The sequence below is a fragment of the Theropithecus gelada genome, chromosome X (assembly GCF_003255815.1).
Source record: "Theropithecus gelada isolate Dixy chromosome X, Tgel_1.0, whole genome shotgun sequence".
NCBI classification, from domain to species: Eukaryota; Metazoa; Chordata; class Mammalia; order Primates; family Cercopithecidae; genus Theropithecus; species Theropithecus gelada.
The window spans coordinates 27,739,999-27,761,861 of record NC_037689.1 but is presented as its reverse complement, the minus strand read 5'-3'; the positions used below and the strand labels follow the sequence as shown (position 1 = coordinate 27,761,861).

At 39.6% G+C, this 21,863-nt stretch overlaps 1 protein-coding gene across 5 annotated transcripts in view; it reads left to right on the top strand.

The window, feature by feature from the left end:
- The window catches only part of NLGN4X (neuroligin 4 X-linked), a 346,508-nt gene that overhangs the window by 65,347 nt on the left and 259,298 nt on the right, over nucleotides 1–21,863 (top strand). For all 5 annotated transcript variants that reach the window (XM_025373357.1, XM_025373356.1, XM_025373358.1 and 2 more), the window contains one exon: nucleotides 14,974–15,750. In XM_025373357.1, coding sequence (XP_025229142.1) covers nucleotides 15,279–15,750 — 472 coding nt within the window. In that variant the 5' untranslated portion in view covers nucleotides 14,974–15,278. The remainder of the gene's footprint in view (nucleotides 1–14,973; nucleotides 15,751–21,863) is intronic.

Sequence of the window (21,863 nt, the reverse complement as noted above, 5' to 3'; positions counted from 1 at the left end):
CTTCCTTCCTTCCTGTTTCACTCTGTCACCTGGGCTGAAGTGTAGTAGTGCGATCATGGCTCACAGCAGCCTCCCCATCTCGCGTTCAAGCCATCCTCCCACCTCAGCCTTTTGAGTAGCTAGGGCTACAGGTGTGCACCACCATGTCCAGTTAATTTTTAAATTCTTTTTAGCAACAACGTTTTGCCATGTTGCCCAGACTGGTCTCAAACTCCTGGGCTCAAGTGATCCTCTCACCTCAGCCTCCGAAAGTGCTGGGATTATAGACATGAGCCATGATGCCTGGCCCATTTATTCGTAAATACTTATAGTCAGAGCAGGTCTTCCAAGGGAAGAGAAGAACAGCCAGGTAAGACTCGTATGACATAGCTGAGGAGGTGGCATTTCATCCTTCCAGGCACATGCTACTTATCCACAAACAGAAAGCTATAACCTTTGGTGTCCCCACTAGGTCATGATAGATAGACACACAGGTGATGACCACTGATTGGCAGTTAGCCAAGGATTCTCAGCTGTGCATGCTGCATGTGTGAGTATGTGTGACAGATCCCTCTGGCAGTTTGGTGGAAAATTGATAAGTTTTGTAAAAATGATATGTTTAAGTCATACAATAAGGTAAATACACATAAAAGGAAATTGGTTTTATTGAAATAGTTACCAAGGCATATTAATATTAATATTTAAAGTTGGTGCAGTGGCTCACGCCTGTAAACCCCAGCATTTGGGGAGGCTGAGGTAAGAGGATCACTTGAGGCCAGGAGTTCAAGACCAGCCTGGGCAACAAAGTGAGACTCTGTTTCTACAATAAATAAAATAAAAAATAAAAATAAAAAGATGTATTTAAACTGGGCTATAATAATACATGTGCATCTTTATTGTGTGTTAAGTACCTGGATCTACTTAAGAGGTTCATAATAGTCACAATTTCAAAGTACAAGTGAGCGTACACAGTATTATGGGATATCTGTGATAACAGTGTTAAGTGTCCTACTTATACTGATAATGGAAGCAAATACTAAATTTCAGTGCATGATAGTGAAACTAAAGATGTAATTCTTTTTGCCCATTGCAATTTGTAGAACCAATGGAATCTATCTAAAGACTCCTGGGTGGCAAAGGATAAATGCTTGAGGGGATAATACCCCATTCTCCATAATGTGATTATTACATATTGCATGCCTGTATCAAAATATCTCATGTACCTCATATATATATACACACACACACACACACACACACATACATACACACATATACATATACATGATATGTACTCACAAAAAAATAAATAAAGACACCTCGGTGAGATTGGGGTTTCCGGACTTAGGGTGGAGAACATCTGCATTTAGAATTGTGTAGAGTAAAGGTTTTGATTTATTTATTATACCTCTGTTTTCTTTAAAAAACCTGCATGTGTAGGTAGGAATTTTGCCAGAGGTGGGAATGTGAGAGTCACTGGTTTGCAGTATAGAGCATTCTATACTGAGAGATTTATTTTTATGTCAAAAAGAAAGTGAAGAATCTGACAGATTAGAATCTTCGTGTTATTTTTATTTAAAAACCTTGGAAGTCTCAATATCAATTAATATTGACTGCTATTTACTACCATTTTTGGCCAAAAACACATTTCATTTTAATGAATTTTGTCTTGTTTGAATGTTCATAAGGCTTCGGAGGTAGTTTTAGGAGGTAGTTGCCTTTGATTCCTGAGGTATATTATTGGGTCGATCCTGATTCTGTCTCTTGACTTTGCACCTCTTTCCTTCCTGAATGCTGTTTAAAAGAGCCTTCCTTTTATGACTCTTTTCTTCCATCCTTTTCTTCCTTCCCATGCTAATGTGAGACACAGAGGTTTTTATGAGAAGCCTGTTGTCTATATGCTGGATCTTGGGAGCCTTGGTTATTTCCTAGAGATGGAAGGTCTGATCTCAGTTTAGTTCTGACCCCAGGACAAGAAGCCTCTGAGGAGTAACTGACTCACTGGGATAGAGCCTGTTTTCACAAATTAATATTCCTGTCTGGGGAAGGCAGAGGAAACATTTTGGGGAGTGGGTGGAGCTGATGAGGTTCAAGCCTGAGGATGGAGCTTGTCTTTCCTGGGAGCTTGTACAGTGTCATACTCAGGAAATAAGCTTTGTGGGAAAGGTGATGTTTAGTAACCTAGAGCCGTATGCCTTGTAAGGCCCTCACCTTGTCATTCTGCACTGTCAGAAGCACATGAGGGAAGAGTGTAGGCTGTCAGAGTGAGCATCACACTGAAATAGGAACTTCTCAGATAGAGCCGTCTGCCTAAAACGAAGTGACCTTAGTAAATAGGATCTATGCTACAGAAAATAGAGCACTCTAGCCAGGGTTGTGGAAGACGGAGCTGATCCTGGGGTCACAGGTAGTGTCTTGGGAAACGTTCTGAAGACACTCAGCTTTCTGGATATTGTATAGTTCATTAGTAGAGGTATGAGCAGTGGTTATGAAGCTCCTTATGAAAGAGACATAGAGATATACCCAGCAGTATTACTAGAGATGGTTCTGGTTCCTGTTTTGCACTTGGGAGTACACACTTATTCTTGTCCACATTAACCTCCAGCTGTCCACATGATCAACCATCTGCAGACCCACTGCCAGATGAGGGTCGTGTCAGGTCAGAAGTACTAACTCCAGGTCAAACCGTGCTATTTAGAAATTGAGTGTTTTTTTCTTACTCAAACTGACAGTTTTCCTTTGTAGAAGAACTCACTCAGCTTCCACTCTGGGTTAAATATTACCTTTACGTGATCAGTATTATCTCTGCCCACCAGATACAGCTACGAGAAAGCCTTTTACAGGAAATGGGGTTAAAAGTGACTGGGTATCTAGAATTCTCTATTTTGTTTGCTAAATTGCAGGCAAATATATTCCCAGAACTAGTTCTGATACCTTTTCAGAAATAGGCTTATTTGACATTGGCTGAAAGTAATATTCTAACACTTTACTGCTATGTCAATGAGTGATAAGTTTCTGTTCATCATGAAATTCCTGCAGGCAAAAACCATAGGGACTACATCATGAAGCCTATGAGAATTTTATGGTGGAAACATGAGTGGAGCAGGTGGTGGAAGCAGCTCATCTCCTGTGGATGTGGTACCCACAGGAGATGAGCTAAGGAGAACGCCCTGAAACCTTACCTTGCCAATTTTCTGCCTTCTGTGTCCTGGTTCCGTCTGGTTTCTTTGTGTCTCTTTTCTTCCTTTTAATTTAATAGCATTTGCTGAAGACCTTCTGTCTTCCAAATTCAAGTATTAGTCATCTCTGGGCTTTGCCCTTAGATACTCATCATAGTCTAGCAATGAATGTAAGCATTGAGGAAGTAATGGTGACATAATGTGAATGTTTAGTCTGGTATCATCTTCCTCACTCTTTGTAAATCTTGGTGGTCTTAATTCTTGAATGTCAATGCTTACCTCTTCTATGTTGTCTTTACAGAAGTCCTCTGGCCTAGCTCTCTCTACATGTCTAAAATTGTAGAAGTGTCTTCTAGGCACTCCATTCCAAAGTCCATTCTGCAGAAGTCCACCATCCTACAGAAGGAGCAGGTGGGAGGCAATGGACCACAGCCTGGCTTCATGGTAGCAGTTGAAAAGCAATGGAGCACAGACTGGCTTAATTGTAGCAATTGAAAGGCAAGCTTCATCTCATTAGCTGGAGTGTTTACTACTTGAGGATGGGAACTTGATTGGTGTATCTTTACATTTTATCAAAATGGGTTTCACCGTGGAAGCATTCAGTGGTACCTCAGTGAATAATTGCAATTAGCTAGGATTTATTTGGGGAATACTTATTGTTCTAAATTTATATGTATTTACATATGCCTACTGTATTAGTCTTTTTTCACACTGCTGATAAAGACATACCAGAGACTGGGTAATTTATAAAGAAAAAGGTTTAATGGACTCACAGTTCCATGTGGTTGGGGAGGCTTCACAATTATGGCAAAAGGCATGGTAAGAACAAAGGCAAGGCACGTCTTACGTGGCGGAAGGCAAAAATAGAGAGCTTGTTCAGGAGAACTCCTCATTATAAAACCATCACATCTGCTGGGCGCAGTGGCTGACGCCTGTAATCCCAGTACTTTGGGAGGCTGAGGCGGGCGGATCACAAGGTCAGGAGATCGAGACCATCCTGGCTAACTCGGTGAAACCCCGTCTCTACTAAAAAATAGAAAAAATTAGCCGGGCGTGGTGGCGGGCGCCTGTAGTCCCAGCTACTCTGGAGGCTGAGGGAGGAGAATGGCGTGAACCCGGGAGGCGGAGGTTGCAGTGAGCCGAGATTGCACCACTGCACTCCAGCCTGGGTGACAGAGCAAGACTCCATCTCAAAAAAAAAAAAAACCAAAAAAACAAAAACAAAAAAACCCATCAAATCTCGTGAGACTTACTATCACAAGAACAGTATGGGGGAAACTGCCCCCATGTTTCAGTTATCTCCCACAGGGTCCCTCTCCCTACACATGGGAATTATGGGAGCTACAATTCAAGATGAGATTTGTGTGGGAACACAGCCAAACCATATCAAATACATATGTATATCTTTATGTAAGGTATCTTTATGTAAGGTATGTGAATATAGGTGTGTATATTCACATACTCTTGTACTTTCTCAAACACAAACCATAGCATGTGCATAGCATGAGATGTAACTCAATATCCTTGAGTTACATCTGCTACTCTGCCCATTTTACACATAAGAGATGGAGGCATTGATGGTTGTATTAGGGTTCTCTAGAGGGACAGAACTAACAGTACATATAGGTATATAAAGGGGAGTTTATTAAGTAGTATTTATTCACATAATCACAAGGTCCCACAACAGGCCATCTGCAAGCTGAGGAGCAAGGAAGCCAGTCCGAGTCCCAAAGCTGAAGAACTTGGAGTGTGATGTTCGAGGGCAGGAAGCATCCAGCATGGGAGAAAGATGTAGACTTGGAGACTAAGCCAGTCTAGTCTTTTCACATTTTTCTGTCTACTTTATATTCGCTGGCAGCTGATTAGACGGTGCCCACCCAGATTAAGGGTGGGTCTGCCTTCCCCAGCCCATTGACTCAAATGTTAATCTCCTTTGGCAACACCCTCAGAGACACACCCAGGATCAATACTTTGCATCCTTCAATCCAATCAAGTTGACACTCAGCAGTAACCATCACAATGGTGAACAGCCTTCTCTGGTTGCTGATGGAGTTGAAGTGAGAGCCAGGATTTGAATCATAGTCAAAACTACACAAAACTTCTGCCCCACACTACCTCCCAGATACATAATGCACACATGAGTAGGTGCTTTTGTGCCTGTTATAGTGCATTTGAGCCTGTTGTTCTTCACTTTGCTCCTGTTATAGGACCATCTCTCTGAAAACAGATGATCAGCATCATACTCTACAGGTAGTATTGATTATCTGTAGCATAAAAGCATGGAACATGGGATTTTCAGGGAATGGAGTAGGAAAAATTCCTGAACCTAATCAGTTTAATAGTTTGATATTTTACTTGGTTCATTTGAATATATATGTGTATACACACACGCATGAAATTATGTGAATAAAGTAAGTTGTAATGTATTGTATCTATATAAATCTCTCTAACCTCCAAAAATGTATATATCCAAACTAATTATTTGTCAGTCTCTCCGTCTTTCTCCCTCTCTCTCTTTACACGTATTTATATATGAAATATTTCTCCAGACTAACCAACTGAAATATTAAGCTCCTATCTATGTTTTATATTTCTGCAAATAACCAACCAAAATATTAAAGCAATTAAGCTCCTAAATATTTCATGTATCTATTATACCTATATTATTTCTCCAAACTAAACAACTGAAATATTAAGTTTCTATGTTTTATATATATAAAATATTTCTCCAAATAACCAAGCAAAATATTGAGCTATTAAGCTCCTATGAATGTTTTATATTATTCTATATGTATAGAATAATGTATTTTATATATTTTATATTTTATAGTCTATATATAGAATAATATATTTTATATTCTATATTATATGGTAATATATTTTATTTATATTTTATTTTTATAATATATTTTGTAATATATTTATATGTTTTTTTATATATAGAATAATATATTTTATATTATTCTCCCTCTCTATATATGGCAGGTTAGTTTGAAGATATCTATACATATAATATATTAAAATGTATTTTAGGCCAAGTGTGGTGGCTCACGCCTGTAATCCCAGCACTCTGGGAGGCCAAGGTGGGCGGATAATGAGGTCAGGAGTTCAAGACCAGCCTGGCCAATATAGTGAAACTCTGTCTTTACTAAAAATACAAAAAATTATCTGGACATGGTGGCGCATGCTTGTAGTCCTGGCTACTCAGAAGGCTGAGGCAAGAGAATCGCTTGAACCCGGGAGGTGGAAGTTGTAGTGAGCCGAGATCTTATCACAGCACTCCAGCCTAGGTGACAGAGTGAGATTCTATCTTAAAAAAATTATTATATAGATATAATTTTATGTATAATAAGTTCAAGTACAAACTCATGAAATAGCTCCACTTATATATGAGGAGAATGAAGATTATTTGTACAGTACAATTAGTACAGTGAATTCTGGGAAAAAGTCAGTAAATACTCATTTCAAATCCTCATGTACAATTCAAGTAAAGAAAAATATGCTGGCATTTTTATATCCTGCTAATAAAGGTTATCTGGTGTTGGAAAACATATTTTATTTTTACATGTACTTAGTAGGTGTATGTATTTGTGGGTACATGAGATATTTTGATATAAACATATGTGTAATAATCACATTTGAATAAATGGAGTATACATCACCTGAAGCATTTATTATTTCTTTGTGTTACAGACTTTCCAATTATACTTTTAGTTCTTTAAAAATATGCAGTAAATTAATGTTCACGGCAGACACCCTGTTGTGCTATCAAATACTACATCTTATTCATTCTGTCTATATTTTTGTGTCCATTAACCATCCCCACTTCTCTCTCCCTCCCATTACGCTTCCCAGCCGCTGGTAGCCATCATTCTACTCTCTAGCTCCCCGACTGCAACTGGAAGAAATATTTGTAAAGGATAGGCTGGAAGGCTACATTGACTCTCACTGTTTCTGGCACACTAAACCTTGCCATTTTCTGCAGTACGGATTGTCTAGCTTCAGTTATGCCTTGCTACTTCAGTGAAGGACTTTCTGTTCCCACTGGGCTCCTATACTGAGTTTGCTTTGGAGATAATAGTCTGATATGTTAGAGCGTCGTAGTGGTGAAAGCAACTTAAGAGGTCACTGCCCCAAGCCTTCATTTTGCAGTGGAGGGAGTTGGTGGTGAGGGCACTAAATGATGGGCCAGAGAGCACTTGGCTAATTAGTGACCAGGGCTATAGCAGGCTCAGGTGCCATAACTGTGCTTGCCATGGCTGGCAGGATCCCAGGGCTTTTCTGTGTAATATGTGGGTGGATGGTCTGTTGCCTTGGACTTGTTGCATAATCATGGAGAAAATAGTGTATATTTTCCCTTCAATTTTTAAATCCGAGATAGTTTGATAGCACATGGGAAAATAAAGTCATTGGGTAAAACTTATACAGATGAGAATCTTTTGATTAAATTTTCATTGTAAAATAATCATAGTCATAAAAAGTGTATCAAAACGTGTATATGGATATTCATTTTAAAGAGTGAAAAATAATCAGATACATGGTATTGTACCTACTGACAGACAAGGAAAAAGAACATTCCCACTGTTTTTATATACCAATGTGAGTTGCTTCCCTCTCTCCTACCTCTCAGTGAAATCTACTTCCCCAAGATTCGGTTTTCATAATGCCCTTGCTGTATATTTCAGGGCAAACATAGCTCTGAGCAATATATTGTTTGGTTTTACTATTATGTAAATAAAATCACACTTTTTGTAGTCTTCTGTGACTTGCCTTTTATGTTTGAGATTTTCCTATTTTCCTCCATATATCTGTATTTTATTTATTTTTGACTGTTTTGTGAAGCCTTCTGTTTTAATATGCCAACATTTATTTATTCATTATCCTATTTATGGATATCTGGATTGTGGCAATATTTTTTGCAATTATAATTGGGGCTTATTTATCCTCAGCAAACTAACACAGGAACAGATACTCAAACACTGCACGTTCTCACTTGTAAGTGGGAGCTGAATGATGAGAACACATGTGGACACATGGGGGAGGGAAACAACACACACTCAGAACTGTCTGGGGATGCCTGGAGGGGAGAGCATCTTTTTCTTGAAGAAAACAAGCAGCACAGGTAGGAATAGATACCTTCATGAGAATGTAAGCTTCTAGTGGGCGGGAACTCCTTCTTTACCCCATTATGTACCCTTAGCTAGCATAGTGATCTTTACGGGATACTTCTATGGTCTGAAGACTTGTGTCTTTCCAGAATCCACATGTTGACATTGTAACCCCAAAGTGATGGTGCTAAGAGGTAGGGCCTTTGGAGCTGATGAGATCATGAGGGTGGATGCCCCAGAATGGCATTAATGACATTTTAAAAGATACCACAGGGAAATTCCTTGCTCTTTCCCCCTTTTCCAAAGTTATAAGGAAAATACAGCCCTCTAGGAAGCGGGCCCTCACCATACACTGAATCTACCATGCCTTGATCTTGTATTTCCAGCCTCCAGAACTGTGAGCAATGAATATCTGTGGTTTATAAGCCCCCCAGGCTATGGTATTTTGTTACAGCAGCCTGAATGGACTAAGCCAACTTCTAAGTTTTGGTGTTGTCTTATTTCTTTGGTCAATATAGGATCTTTCTGTCTACATAGTTTGCTCTAGAAAGATGTATGCTCTATTCCTAATGCTATCTTTGTCTTTCCTATCTATGGAATATCCTCCTATCCAATTGGTCTTGACTGGGCGACATATAAGCCATTAACTCTTTACCCTTGGGTTTAGTTTGGGTTCTGCTAAGCCCCCTGCTGAAAATTCTGGTTTCTACAGTTATGGCTCATGCATGTTCCTGACTCATTAAACTTCAGTGGAAGAACAGAAATGGTGAGGGAGGTGATGAAGTTGACACTTTGAGCTGCCATATGGTGAAAGACTGTCTTGAAGATAGTACATTTGGCATCTTTTTTTTTTTTTTTTTAAGAGACGGGGTCTTGCTAGTTTGCCCAGGCTAAACTCAAACTCCTGAGTTCAAATGATGCTCCTGGCTCAGCCTCCTGATTGCCTGGCAATACAGGCATGTGCCACCATGCCTGGCCACATTTTTACTCTCCCATTGCTTAATATATAGTAAAGATAATGGTTCACAATGGTAAATTTTGTGTGTGTGTGTATACCAGTAACATTTTATTTATTTATTTTTACCTTGAACATATTCAGTATTTATTTGACAATTTTTTAAAATTTCAACTTTTTTTTTTTTTTTGATTCATGGGATATATGTGCAGGGTTTTTTACCTGACTGTATTGGATGGTGCTGAGGTTTGAGGTACAATTGATTCTGTCACACAGGTATGGAGTGCAGCACCCAACAGGTAGTTTTTCTACCTTTTCCCCCTCCCTCTCCCCACTGTAGTAGTCCTGAGTTTCTGTTATTGCTTTATGTCCATGAGTACCCAATGTTTAGTTCCCGCTTCTAAGTAAGAACATGTGGTACTTGATTTTCTGTTTCTGCACTAATTCGCTCAAAATAATGGCTTCCAGCTGCATTCATGTTGCTGCAAAGGACATGATTTTATTTGTTTTTATGGCTGCATAGTAATCCATGGTATATATGCATCACATTTTCTTTATTCAATTCACCGTTGATGGACTCTCAGATTGATTCCATGTCTTTGCTATTGTGAATAGTGCTGTGATGAGCATACATGTCCATGTGTCTTTTTGGTAGAACAATTTATTTTCCTTTGTGTGTATACCCAGTAATGGGATTGCTAGGTCGAATGGTAGTTCCTCTTTTAAGTTCCTTGAGAAATCTCCATACTGCTTTACACAATGGCTGAACTAATTGATGTTCTTACCAACAGTATATATAGCCTTCTCTTTTCTCTGCAGCCTCAACAGCATCTGTTGTTTTTTGATGTTTTATGGATAGCCATTCTGACTAGTGTGAGATGGTATCTCATTGTGGTTTTGATTTGCATTTCTTTGGTGAAAAATGGTGGATTTTTAAATGGGATTTGATTTTTAGATTTAATAGAAACTGCATAGGTGACTGTGCAAAGAACTTTTAAGATTTGACAAAAACCAAATTAGATTGTAATCTCCTTTGTGTAGGAGAGGAAATAAAGACCAGAATATTAAAATATCTACATGTACAAAAATAGACAAACTGGCAGATTGCTGGTGTTGGATGGATGTTGAGCAGGGATGGAGGACGTGTGTGTGCATGAATGCATGGCCATGTGTGGAGAGTGGTCGTTCTTGTTGGTATCAGCTTAGAGCTTTGGGCTTTAGAACAAAAGATAAGCCACATCCCACTCAGGTACCCTAAAATGTTGTCTTCACTAGACACAAAAGAAAAGGGAAGCCAGAGATGTATGTAGCTTGTGCAGAGTTTTGGGAAAAGCTCTTCTAGACTTTCTTAGTGAGCGGTATAGAAGGATTATTGTACAAGCCCAGTAATTTGGGCAAGGATCAGCTTCTGTTGCTTTTGTTTTCTGGATGCTCCATAATGAATGTGAGATGGAAGCGGATGTCTCAAGTGCTTCTTGTTCTCAGAAACCTCCTGGCAGCAGACATCTCAGTGGGCCCAGATGTTCAGCGTGGCTGGAAGTAAAACACAGGGAAGGGTGCTCTTTGTCAGTTATCCTATTTTTTTTTAATGCATCTACAAAGCTTCCTGTTTTCTAATATATTACAAGCCTTTGAAAGACAAGGCCATAAACACTCAGGAGATGTGATTTTATTCATTTTAAGGTCAAAATACCAAAATACCTGTTATCAGGGCTCACCTTAATTAAATATGTATCTTAAAATTAAACCAATCTCAATTTAAGGAATGCATACTTAGGGGAGAAATGTATTACAATTTTTATTCTGAACACTTTAAATTCTGATAGGCCTAATAGTGCGAGCCTTGCCTTAATTGCAACCTGAGTCAGAATAACTGCCCTGCAGAGAATCATTGAAAATACCCAATCAAGTTATAAATCAGTCAAAATGCCATTCTGAGATATTATTTTATGCAGTCTTTGCAGAGAATAAATGCTATATAGCCCTTCTTCACTCCCAAAGTATATGTATATATTTAATGAAGTTAGTTTTCACCTTTTTATTAACATTTTTTATCCATTAAAAATTTTAGAATTCATTTTGTAGTATATCCTCTTTATCTTAGGAATATTAAAAATCTACCTATTTGTGAATAACTATCAATAACCACATTTCATCCTTTGTGAAATCCTTTTCAGTTTTTGAAACTCACATGGGAGATCTTTTATTATTTTGCCCACAAGGATATAGGTTGGTTAAATTTACAGTGATTCTTTAATGATGATAATGTACATTTGATTGATATCAGTAAGAAATATTGATATCTTCAATATCAACATTGCTTGTAATGCTAGAAATTTACAAGTTGCCAATTTTTTGAATGTAACTATGTTTACACACACAGACAACGTACATGACAGCACTAGTTATATTCGCTAAATATACCTACTGATACTTAATCATTTACACAGCCACTATAATTTTATACTTGATGGCTTAAACCAGTAATTCTTACTTGAGGGTGGTTTTGGCCCCCGGGCTATCTAGCACTATCTAGAGACATTTTCCATAGTTAAAACTGGGTAGGAGGTGCCACTTTCGTCCAGTGAGTAGAGGTCAGGGATACTGCAAAATACTTGGGCTTTAGATTATAGTAATTTTGTGCAAATTAGCCAAATTTCAAAAAACGAGGGAGTAAAAAAAGATAGCTCTCAACCTGTGAATATTGTGAATGCCCGATCTAGAACTAGTAAGTGGACAGATGCCCTTGGGCCCGTCTTCTTAGGTTGCTGCTGCTTCATAATCGCTCACTGCCCATCAGGACTTTGTGGGATGCAGATTTAGACAGAGGAGGGATTTGATCATACAGCTGGTTCAGTCATAACCAATATGTGGCTCATAGTCTCATTCACATTGAGTTTAAGACTTTTAAGACGTGGGCTGGAATTCCTCATGGAACTAACTTTATATACCTTGGAAGAAGTCTACCCACTGAATTCTACATTTATTGAGCTCTGTGTTTCAGGGACTATGCAATACCTTGAGGATACATACTATCTCATTTTGTCCCAAGTAGCTTTTAAATACTTGGGATTAAATGAGATAGTATGTAAAACCAAATACTTTACAGCTACGTGGGACTAAGTGTGATAGCATGTAAAATCGCAAATAGTAGACTGGTAAAGTGAGTCCTAAAGAATTTGAATGACCTGCTGTCAGCCTACTCAGCACTAACAGTGAGTTGATAGCACCTTGTGTCTCTGTACCCAGGAATCTTTTGGGCAGGTCTGTGTTGAACATTGCAGCATGTTGTATATGTTGACTGGGCATCTTCTGTGCTATTCAACTTTTGCCTGTAGGCTCCCTTCCTGCTCTGCACAGCTCCATGAACCAGGTGGAGCACACCATTTTACCTTTTTGCAGTCTGCAGAGGTTGACTTGCTTCCCTCAGCTCACAGAGGTAGCATCCCAGGACTCAGGTTCATCTGAATTACAAGTTGATGGCCTCACTGCTCACAATAGCAAAGACATGGAATCAACCTAAAGGCCCATCAGTGGTAGACTGGATAAAGAAAATATGGTTCATATATACCATAGAATACTATGTAGTGATAAAAAAGAACGAGATTATGTCCTTTGCAGGAACATGGATGGAAGCAGAGACTATTATCCTTAGCAAACTAATGCAGGAAAAGTAAACCACATACTGCATATTCCCACTTACAAGTGGGAGCTAAAGATGAGAACTCATGAACACAAAGAAGGAAACAATAGAAAAAGCAGCATATTGGAGGGTGGGCGGTGGGAGGAGGTAGAGGATTAGGAAAAATATTTATTGGGTACTAGGCCTATTACCTGGGTGATGAAATAATCAGTACAACTGACCCCTGTGACAAAAGTTTACCTGTATGGCAAACTTGCACAGCTACCCCTGAAACCAAAATAAAAGTTAAAAAAAAAAGTTGATGATTTCACCTGTTCTCTTGGGGAAGGCTCTGAAAGTAGCAGCTACCTCTAGTTAAAAATCTTTCAGGAAAGAATCAACCAAACACAACATCACCTCTTTGTTTTTCTTGTCTGTCTCTTAATTATTCAGAAATGGGATTGCTGTATGGCAGACATCCAAATGTCTACAGTAGAATTCAAAGATAGAAGCAAACACCTAAATCAGCCATTTGGTGAGATGCTATTTGTCACTTTCAAAGTTACAATCCAGATTTTCAGTGCATATTCATCCATCTCTGGTGAACTTTTCCCAGGATGGCATGTACTGTGGAATTTCCCCCTGTTGGTATTATTGTTCTGTGACAGATCCAGCTCCAATATGTTTTATTTTAAAAAAAAAGCCATGTGATGTATTCTGTTCATCTGATTACTTAAATGAAACAGATAATTATTTTCTGATGCAAATGCTCTGAATAACCCACAAAATCCTTAGAAACACATATGCGTACTTTGAGATGAAGAACTCTCTAAAGGCACCCTCCTTGTGACACCTAGTGAAATGTTTTCCGTTATTAGGGGGTCATTTAACATACTGTCTATTGCTGCACAGCATTCTTTTATTGTCACAGGAGCAGCGATTTCTCTAGGGATAGTCATATTATCCATGTAGAGACAAACTGAGGTGGTTACCCTTTAAAAGTTGACTCCAGGCTCACTGGGAAAGTAACTCAAATGTAGCCTCAGCTTTTTAAATGGGCTAAAGAGTGAAGAGGATACCCTCTAAGGCATGCAATGGATTACTGGAAAGTCAGGATAATCGTATCAACACTTTTAATTATGAATGAAGTCTTCAGGAGACTAGCACTACAGCATGTATTTGAAATGCACCATCTTGTATAGTTTTTTACAAGGAAGCTGAGATTCAGAGCAGTGAAGTATGTAGCCTAAATATATATGCACTTGACCAGACCAAGGAGAATTTGTGTCCAAAGTCTACACTCTTTTCATTTGATGATGTTCCCTTTGTGACCTGATAAATATCCACATCATGATGCCAGATTGACTTGGATGCATACTTCCATTTTCCTCCTACTGGAAAACTTTCAGAGCTCCATGCATGTCTCCTTAGGAAAATGTGACAGTTTCCTTAAACATTTGAGAAACAGTGTTTTGGAAGTACCCATGTATTGATAACCAGTCTGGTAAACAATAGCAAAACTGGGAGGTGTCGTTACCATAATCTGCATAACCTGTATAACTCTTGAACATCTGTTTGTTCATTCAACACAGATTTGTTTAATGTTTTCTAAATGTCAGGCATTGTTCATGGTGATAGGATGTACAGCAGGAATTAAGACAAGTGGTGGCTGCTAGGCGTGGTGACTCATGTCCGTAATCCCAACACTTTGAAAGGTTGAGGGGGAGGATCCCTTGAGGCCAGCCTGGACAACATAGGGAGACCCGACGTCTACAAAAATATCCAATGAATTAGCCGGACATAGTGGTGCATACCTGTAGTCCCAGCTACTCGGGAGGGTGAGGCAGGAGGATGGGTTGAGCCCAGGAGTTGGAGGCTGCAGTGAACTATGATAGCACTACTGCATTGTATCTTGGGCAATATAGCAAGACACCATCTCTGAAAAAAAAAACAAAGACAGGTGATGTTCTTGCTCTTGCCTACTATGTGGAGATGGCACTATACACATTCCTATACAAATGAATAGGAATTTCTTAGAGAGATGTTGTGGATTTCATGGAAGAGCCAGCCAGTGTTCTAGGTGGTCATTGTATGGCTTCATTATTCTTGTCTGCTTTCTTCCTCTTTTAGGCTGCCTTGGAGTTTTCATGAGAAATTGTCCCTGGAGGTGTTAAATGGTCACAGCTTCCTTGGAGCATTGCAGTTGCTGGAATCCAGTTTCAGGATTAAGGGAGGGCTGCCCCCTTGCAATGGGCTGCCAAGAAAACCGCTGTGCTTGTTCTTAACCTCAGGCTCTGTCTGTGATCAGTCTGAGAATCTCTCCCAGGTCTTCTGCTCCCTGGAAAGCCCTATCTCTCTGCAGGCTCGCCTCTGGGCTTTGTCTCCTTGGAGCCACATCACTGGGACAGCTGCGGATGTGGATGCAGATTTGAACCATGTCGCGGCCCCAGGGACTGTTATGGCTTCCTCTGTTGTTCACCCCAGTCTGCGTCATGTTAAACTCCAATGTCCTCCTGTGGATAACTGCTCTTGCCATCAAATTCACCCTCATTGACAGCCAAGCACAGTATCCAGTTGTCAACACAAATTATGGCAAAATCCGGGGCCTAAAAACACCGTTACCCAGTGAGATCTTGGGTCCAGTGGAACAGTACTTAGGGGTCCCCTATGCCTCACCCCCCACTGGAGAGAGGCGGTTTCAGCCCCCAGAACCCCCATCCTCCTGGACTGGCATCCGAAATACTACTCAGTTTGCTGCTGTGTGCCCTCAGCACCTGGATGAGAGATCCTTATTGCATGACATGCTGCCCATCTGGTTTACTGCCAATTTGGATACTTTGATGACCTATGTTCAAGATCAAAATGAAGACTGCCTTTACTTAAACATCTACGTGCCCACGGAAGATGGTGAGTACCTCATTGGAACAGAAAACAGTACCTCTTGGGCAGTGTGTAGAGACATTTGCCAGGAGGGTTTTATAGTGTCTCATGCATGATCTTTTCTATAACCCGTTTATTTTAATTTATTTTTCATATTACAAATGCAGTTCTTGCAACAACTTATCACGTGTTCCACTTGTATATATTGGGCCATCTACTGGCTAGAGAAAACTATAAAAAATGACTTTAATTATTTTCATATATCGCCTTCTTAACTTTTTATAATGCTTATTTGCAGATGAAAATAAATATGAGCATATAATGTTGCATGTTATACCCGAATCATCTGTAAAGGAATGAGTCTATAGAAAAATAATAGAATTAAGTACACTATTATGTTCCAGTTTGCAAACTGAAAGAGAAAATGGTTCTTTCTGCCTTAATGACTTAAGATATTAGCAACTTTTTTGAGTTTTCAAAGAAAAACTTGATAATGGTTAATATACAAGCAGGGGATAGTTCATACAATGGTTGGATTTCATTGTTTAGAATCCATTTCCTTAACGTAAATTTGGATGTTCTTTTCTTCCAATATTCGCTGCAATCAAATGGCAAAATGTAGTCAGATGATTCTAGCTACATTAGAGATGAACATGTTTGTATTTTTAAAAATTTCCTTTTTTTAGTAAAAAAAAATGAAAGTCTGTAGACACAATAATATTTAATATGTTAACCTAATGTTAGTAAAACATGAATAGTTTTATGTCTATAGATTTCAAATTCAGATTTCCTAGGAAGAATAACCAGACTAAAGTATGCCACAGTACTATCACATTTCCCAGTTAGCATTTCCATATGCCATATGAGGAGAAAAACAACAGAGAATAAAATATACCTGGAAAGAAAGGAAGAAAGGAAGTTAATTTGTGGGAATGACAGATGTATCTAATGTAGAAACTAGAGTGTGTCCTTTGTATAAAGTTCTTCGTGGAGAGTGTGATAAATTTCTTTTATGGAGAAATTTCTTCTTCTTCCTTTTTTTTTTTTTAACTTCAATCCCTGGAAAACATTTTTCACTAAGATTTGGCTGAAAATACTAAATAAACAACGACATTAATGTAATGATCTCCAAAATTGTATTGCATCTATCAGATTTCTCTTTCTCCATATAAATGCCAGATAGTCTAAGTTAGAGTGTCATGAAAAACCAGACCAGGGTTGTGTGTCACTGAGATTACAAATTGTCATTGAGATTACAAAGAACAGCCCAGAGCAAGAAATTAAAGGACTGTGCTTCATTATATTAGTGGTTTCTGGCATATTGCCCTTGTCGTTATGGTGACAGACCTCACAATTATCTCATAAAGTCCAGGTCTGAATGTGATTCAAGGAGTTAAACTGACATTTGGACGCTGTACTTCCATGGGGTGCTCTGAGCTGTCTCCGTGCCTAACAGTCCCTCTTTGTGTGTGTGTGAGATGAATAAGAGCTCTCAAAAGCAATTAGGGTTCTCATTTGAGCAGCCACCTGGGTTGATATCTTTCTCATAACGAACTATTCAAACAAAAACCAAAAAGAAAGGAAGACAAAAACGGGGAGAAAAAAACCCCGAAAACAGGACAAAGGGTTAAAATTGCTTTCATAATACCTTGGATGTGCTAGAGTCTGGTGATTTTATAGAGCTAGCCTTGGCAACAATGAATGCACTTCAAATAGAAGGCCGCCTCATATAGGAGTTGGACAGATTGAGGCCACCCATGAGAAACAATCAATAGCCTCCCTGACTGCAGAGCCCCGTATGTACAATTGTGTGGCTGGAGACCACAAACAGTGTGGCCGTTTCATTGTGATTCAGTATTGAATTAAAATTCGAGGAATGTAAATATGTGAAAAATGCTATTCAGTGAAAAAGTAATCCAAACCTGATAATAAACCCAGTTCTACTTGTTTCGTTCTTTAGGCGTTTTGAAGCATTATGCCCATATGGTCTTGACAAGGGAATCAGAAATCTAATAGTGACTGAAAAAGTAGAAGCGATCTCCCCACTATGTGTAAACCTTAGAATTTTGCTGGTGAGAGTTCAAAGCTACAGCCCTGCATGTTTATACAGTCCACAAATCACAACCTTTGGGTTAGGAGTTTTTGTTTTTGGTTGCTTGCTTGTTTTCTTAACTCTATCAACCAAGAAGCAGTGCAGGCGGGGCATGGTGGCTCACGCCTGTAATCCCAGCACTTTTGGGAGGCCGAGGCAGGCAGATCATGAGGTCAGGAGATCGAGACCATCCTGGCTAACATGGCGAAACCCCATCTCTACTAAAAATACAAAAATTAGCTGGGCATGGTAGCGCGTGTCTGTAATCCCAGCTACTCGGGAGGCTGAGGCAGGAGAATCGCTTGAACCCAGGAGGCAGAAGTTGCAGTCAGCCAAGATGGCACCATTGCACACCAGCCTGGCAACATAGCAAGACTCTGTCTCAAAAAAAAAAAAAAAAAAAAAGTACCAATGCAGAGCTTTAGATATTTAATTATTGGTTATTCACTAAATGAATGAACTCCGCATCCACAACAGCGTATTGAAATGTTGACATCATGCTGATTCTCTCCAAAGGCCTTCCCTTAGGCAGTATCTTAATTCAGATCAATGCTTTTATTTAGCAGGATAGACAGCAATATTATTATTTGGAATTTAAAATTCCACTCTGACCAGTCTGATCAAGCCAGAAAGACAAATCTAAACAACAACAACAACAACAAATCTACTTTTTTTTGGTTTAGCTTTGTCTTTCTGCCTTGATCAGAATGGCTCAAATTTCTACGTTTCCACTTTCATAAAATGTGTAGGTGTATTAAAAATAAAAAAATAGACTTTATTTTAGGTACATACTTACCCTTGCATTTAAGAAATAACTTGCATGAGGAAAAGTGTTGGAAATTTCTTCATTGTACAATAGTTTATGAAACATATATATTTTTTGCTTTAGAAAGCAATACTTTTTATAATTAATAAATCAGGTCTTGCTGAAGGTGAGTCTTTTCGTTTAAACTGGCATCATGATCTACTAAACTTAGGCTTGGGTCTTTATAACTATTTCCTATCTTACAAATTTCTTTATTTAAATGTTCATAAGTTATTACTTTCTCTTTGTTGTTAGACGACAGGCTAATTAACTTGAATTGCATATTTAATCTTTTGATAGGTGCTAAAATAAGGTCAAAATCAGTCAAGCCAGTTGGAAGCTCTAGTAGGACACATGGGCCATTGTTGACAAGGAGCAGTTGGAGACCGAATGACCGAATCTGCATGGTGTGTGTGTGTGTGTGTGTGTGACAGAGAGAGAGAGAGAGCGAGCAGAGAGAGAGTGACTGAGTGACTACTTTGAGGAAGCAATGCAGAATATGGCTTGGTAGCTTGATTAAACACAAATTGTGAAAGTCCAGCTGAGAAGTTCCAGTCTCACGTACTAAGTCCACATCAGTTTATACATGAGGGGATGGCACTACGATTCGTGATTCCTCTTGGTCACGAAGGAGACTGAACACAGAAAGATGAGCTATGGAAACATTTCAGGTTTTTAATGAGAACCCATGGTATTATTTAGAAGTGAGGCTAAAAAGTAAGGGAAAAATAAAAGACACATTTTGAAGGAGTTGCTCAGACAAGCTGTCTTATTAAATGTAAAGCCTGGAGGAGAAAGAGCCACAAGTGAGTCCAGGTTGCCTTGGGGAATGGACAGAGCCAAGGAAGCACTTCCTGAGTGACCTATACCTGTACTTTCTCTCTGAATCCTTAGACATACATCTTAAGGTCTTACTCTTTTTTTTTGAGACGGAGTCTCATTCTGTCGCCCAGGCCGGAGTGCAGTGGCGTGATCTTGGCTCACTGCAAGCTCCGCCTCCCGGGTTCATGCTATTCTCCTGCCTCAGCCTCCGAGTAGCTGGGACTATAGGCGCCTGCCACCACGCCCGGATAATTTTTTGTATTTTTAGTAGAGACGGGGTTTCACCATGTTAGCCAGGATGGTCTTGATCTCCTGACCTCGTGATCCGCCCGCCTCGGCCTCCCAAAGAGCTGGGATTACAGGCGTGAGCCACGGTGCCCAGCCAGGTCTTATTCTTGAAAGATTTCAGGGGCGAGAAGCCCTTCCATTCTCCATCATGGGACTAAAAACACTGGGAAATATAAAGAAAAATATAAATGAAAGTCATTATTGCCCAGGCGCGGTGGCTCATACCTCTAATCTCTAGGAGGCCGAGGCGGGTGGATCACTTGAGGTCAGGAGTTTCTGACCAGCCTGGCGAATATGGTGAAACCCCGTCTTTACTAAAAATACACAAAATTAGCTGGGTGTGGTGGTACATGCCTGTAATCCCCGCTACTCAGGAGGCTGAGGCAGGAGAATCACTTGAATTGGAGAGGTGGAAGGAGGATGCAGTGAGCCGAGATCGCACCACTGCACTCCAGCCTGGGCAACAGAGTGAGAATCCCTCTCAAAACAAAACAAAACAAAACACCAGGCATTATCATTGTATTTTCATTGTAGCATAATAGCAAATGCCATTATGATTTCTAGAAAAGTGAAATTCTGTTTTTTTTTTTTTTTTTTTTGCTAGCAATACAATTGAAAAAGTAAGATATTAAAAAACAACAGATGATTGAATGCAAGGTGTCTCTCATCTTTTTCCCCCAAGATGACACCTGATACTTTGAATACTATGACTTAAGTAAGCTTGCCACGATTACTGATTGAGGACCTATTTGGTGAAAGCCTGGAGCTTTGTAATGAAATATAGACAGACACGACATGGACAATGACCTGTAGGAGTTTGCACAGTTAATAAACCTGCAGATAGATAATAAGCCAGAGCATCCTCGTTAGGGAACAAAGAAAGCTCTGTGACAGCTCAGGGACAAGCTATTTTTTGAGAAAAACTTGATGGAAGCTATAAGTGGTTGAGCTGTGCCATGAAGAATATATGGGCGATGGAAGGGATTCATCTACTAAAGCATGTGACGAATGGAACATTTGAACACACACATCTGTGTTAAGCAGCTTGGTGTCAGTTGTTGCTGTTGTTACTACTTGGGCGTTAAATGTGGCATGGTAACAGAATCTCTGCTTTACCATGTTTCTGGCAGTGCCATATCATAAAAGTTCTTTTTTTTTTTCCTTTTAGAAATAGGGTCTCGCTCTGTCATCCAGGCTGAAGTACAGTGGTGCACTCATAGCTCACTGCAGCCTCAACCTCCTGGGCTCAAGGGATACTTCCATCTCAGCTTCCTGAGTAGCTGGTGCACTCCGCCATACCTTTTTAGTTTCTGTAGAGATGGGGTGTCACTATGTTGCTCCAGCTGGTCTTAGACTCAAGTGATCCTCCCACCTCGGCCTCCCAAAATGCTGGGATTACCAGCATAAGCCATTGCACTGGGCCCATAAACTTTTTAATGTTATCCACAGCTGCTGACCCTAACACTTTCTAGGGTAGACAAGCTACCTAAGTTGAAAGAGTGGCAGGAGAACAACAGGGAAAGAAGCTGGAAAGTCAACCGACTTTGCTAGTGCTTTTAAAAAACAAATGCATTCACTTCTCTTATAGATAGCACTGGATCTAATTCAAGATATAATTTATAGCTTGGTTTTCATCCTTCAATAGCTCCCATCCTTTCTGAGGGTCTTACAAACTTTTCTGGCATTCTACATTAGTCAAGAGATGTTTGTGTTCAAATGGTAGAAGGCAACCTAGCCTTAATCTGGTTTTGAGGGAAAAAATGGAAATTTATTAGAAGGGCTATGGGGTATCCAAACTTACTGTAAAAGTTGAGAAATCGGATTGGGAGAATGGCGGGGATGCAGCTAGACTTTAGAGGCACCTGGAAGCAGTGAATCCAAGGACATCACCAATCTTCATGTCTGGTTCTTTGCTTATTTCTGGAAATAGGCTTGCTTTAAATGGCAGTAAGAGGGTTCTCTGCAGTTTTTGTTAGTTGCATTTTGTTTTTCTCAGTTCCACCAGTGAGGGACAAAGTTCCGTAATTCCATACTGAAAATCCCAGGGCAGGGTTTTGATTGGCCCACTTGACTCAGGAGTAAGAAGAGATAAAACTGGGCTGTACTTGGGTACACCAGTTGGCAGGGGGCGAA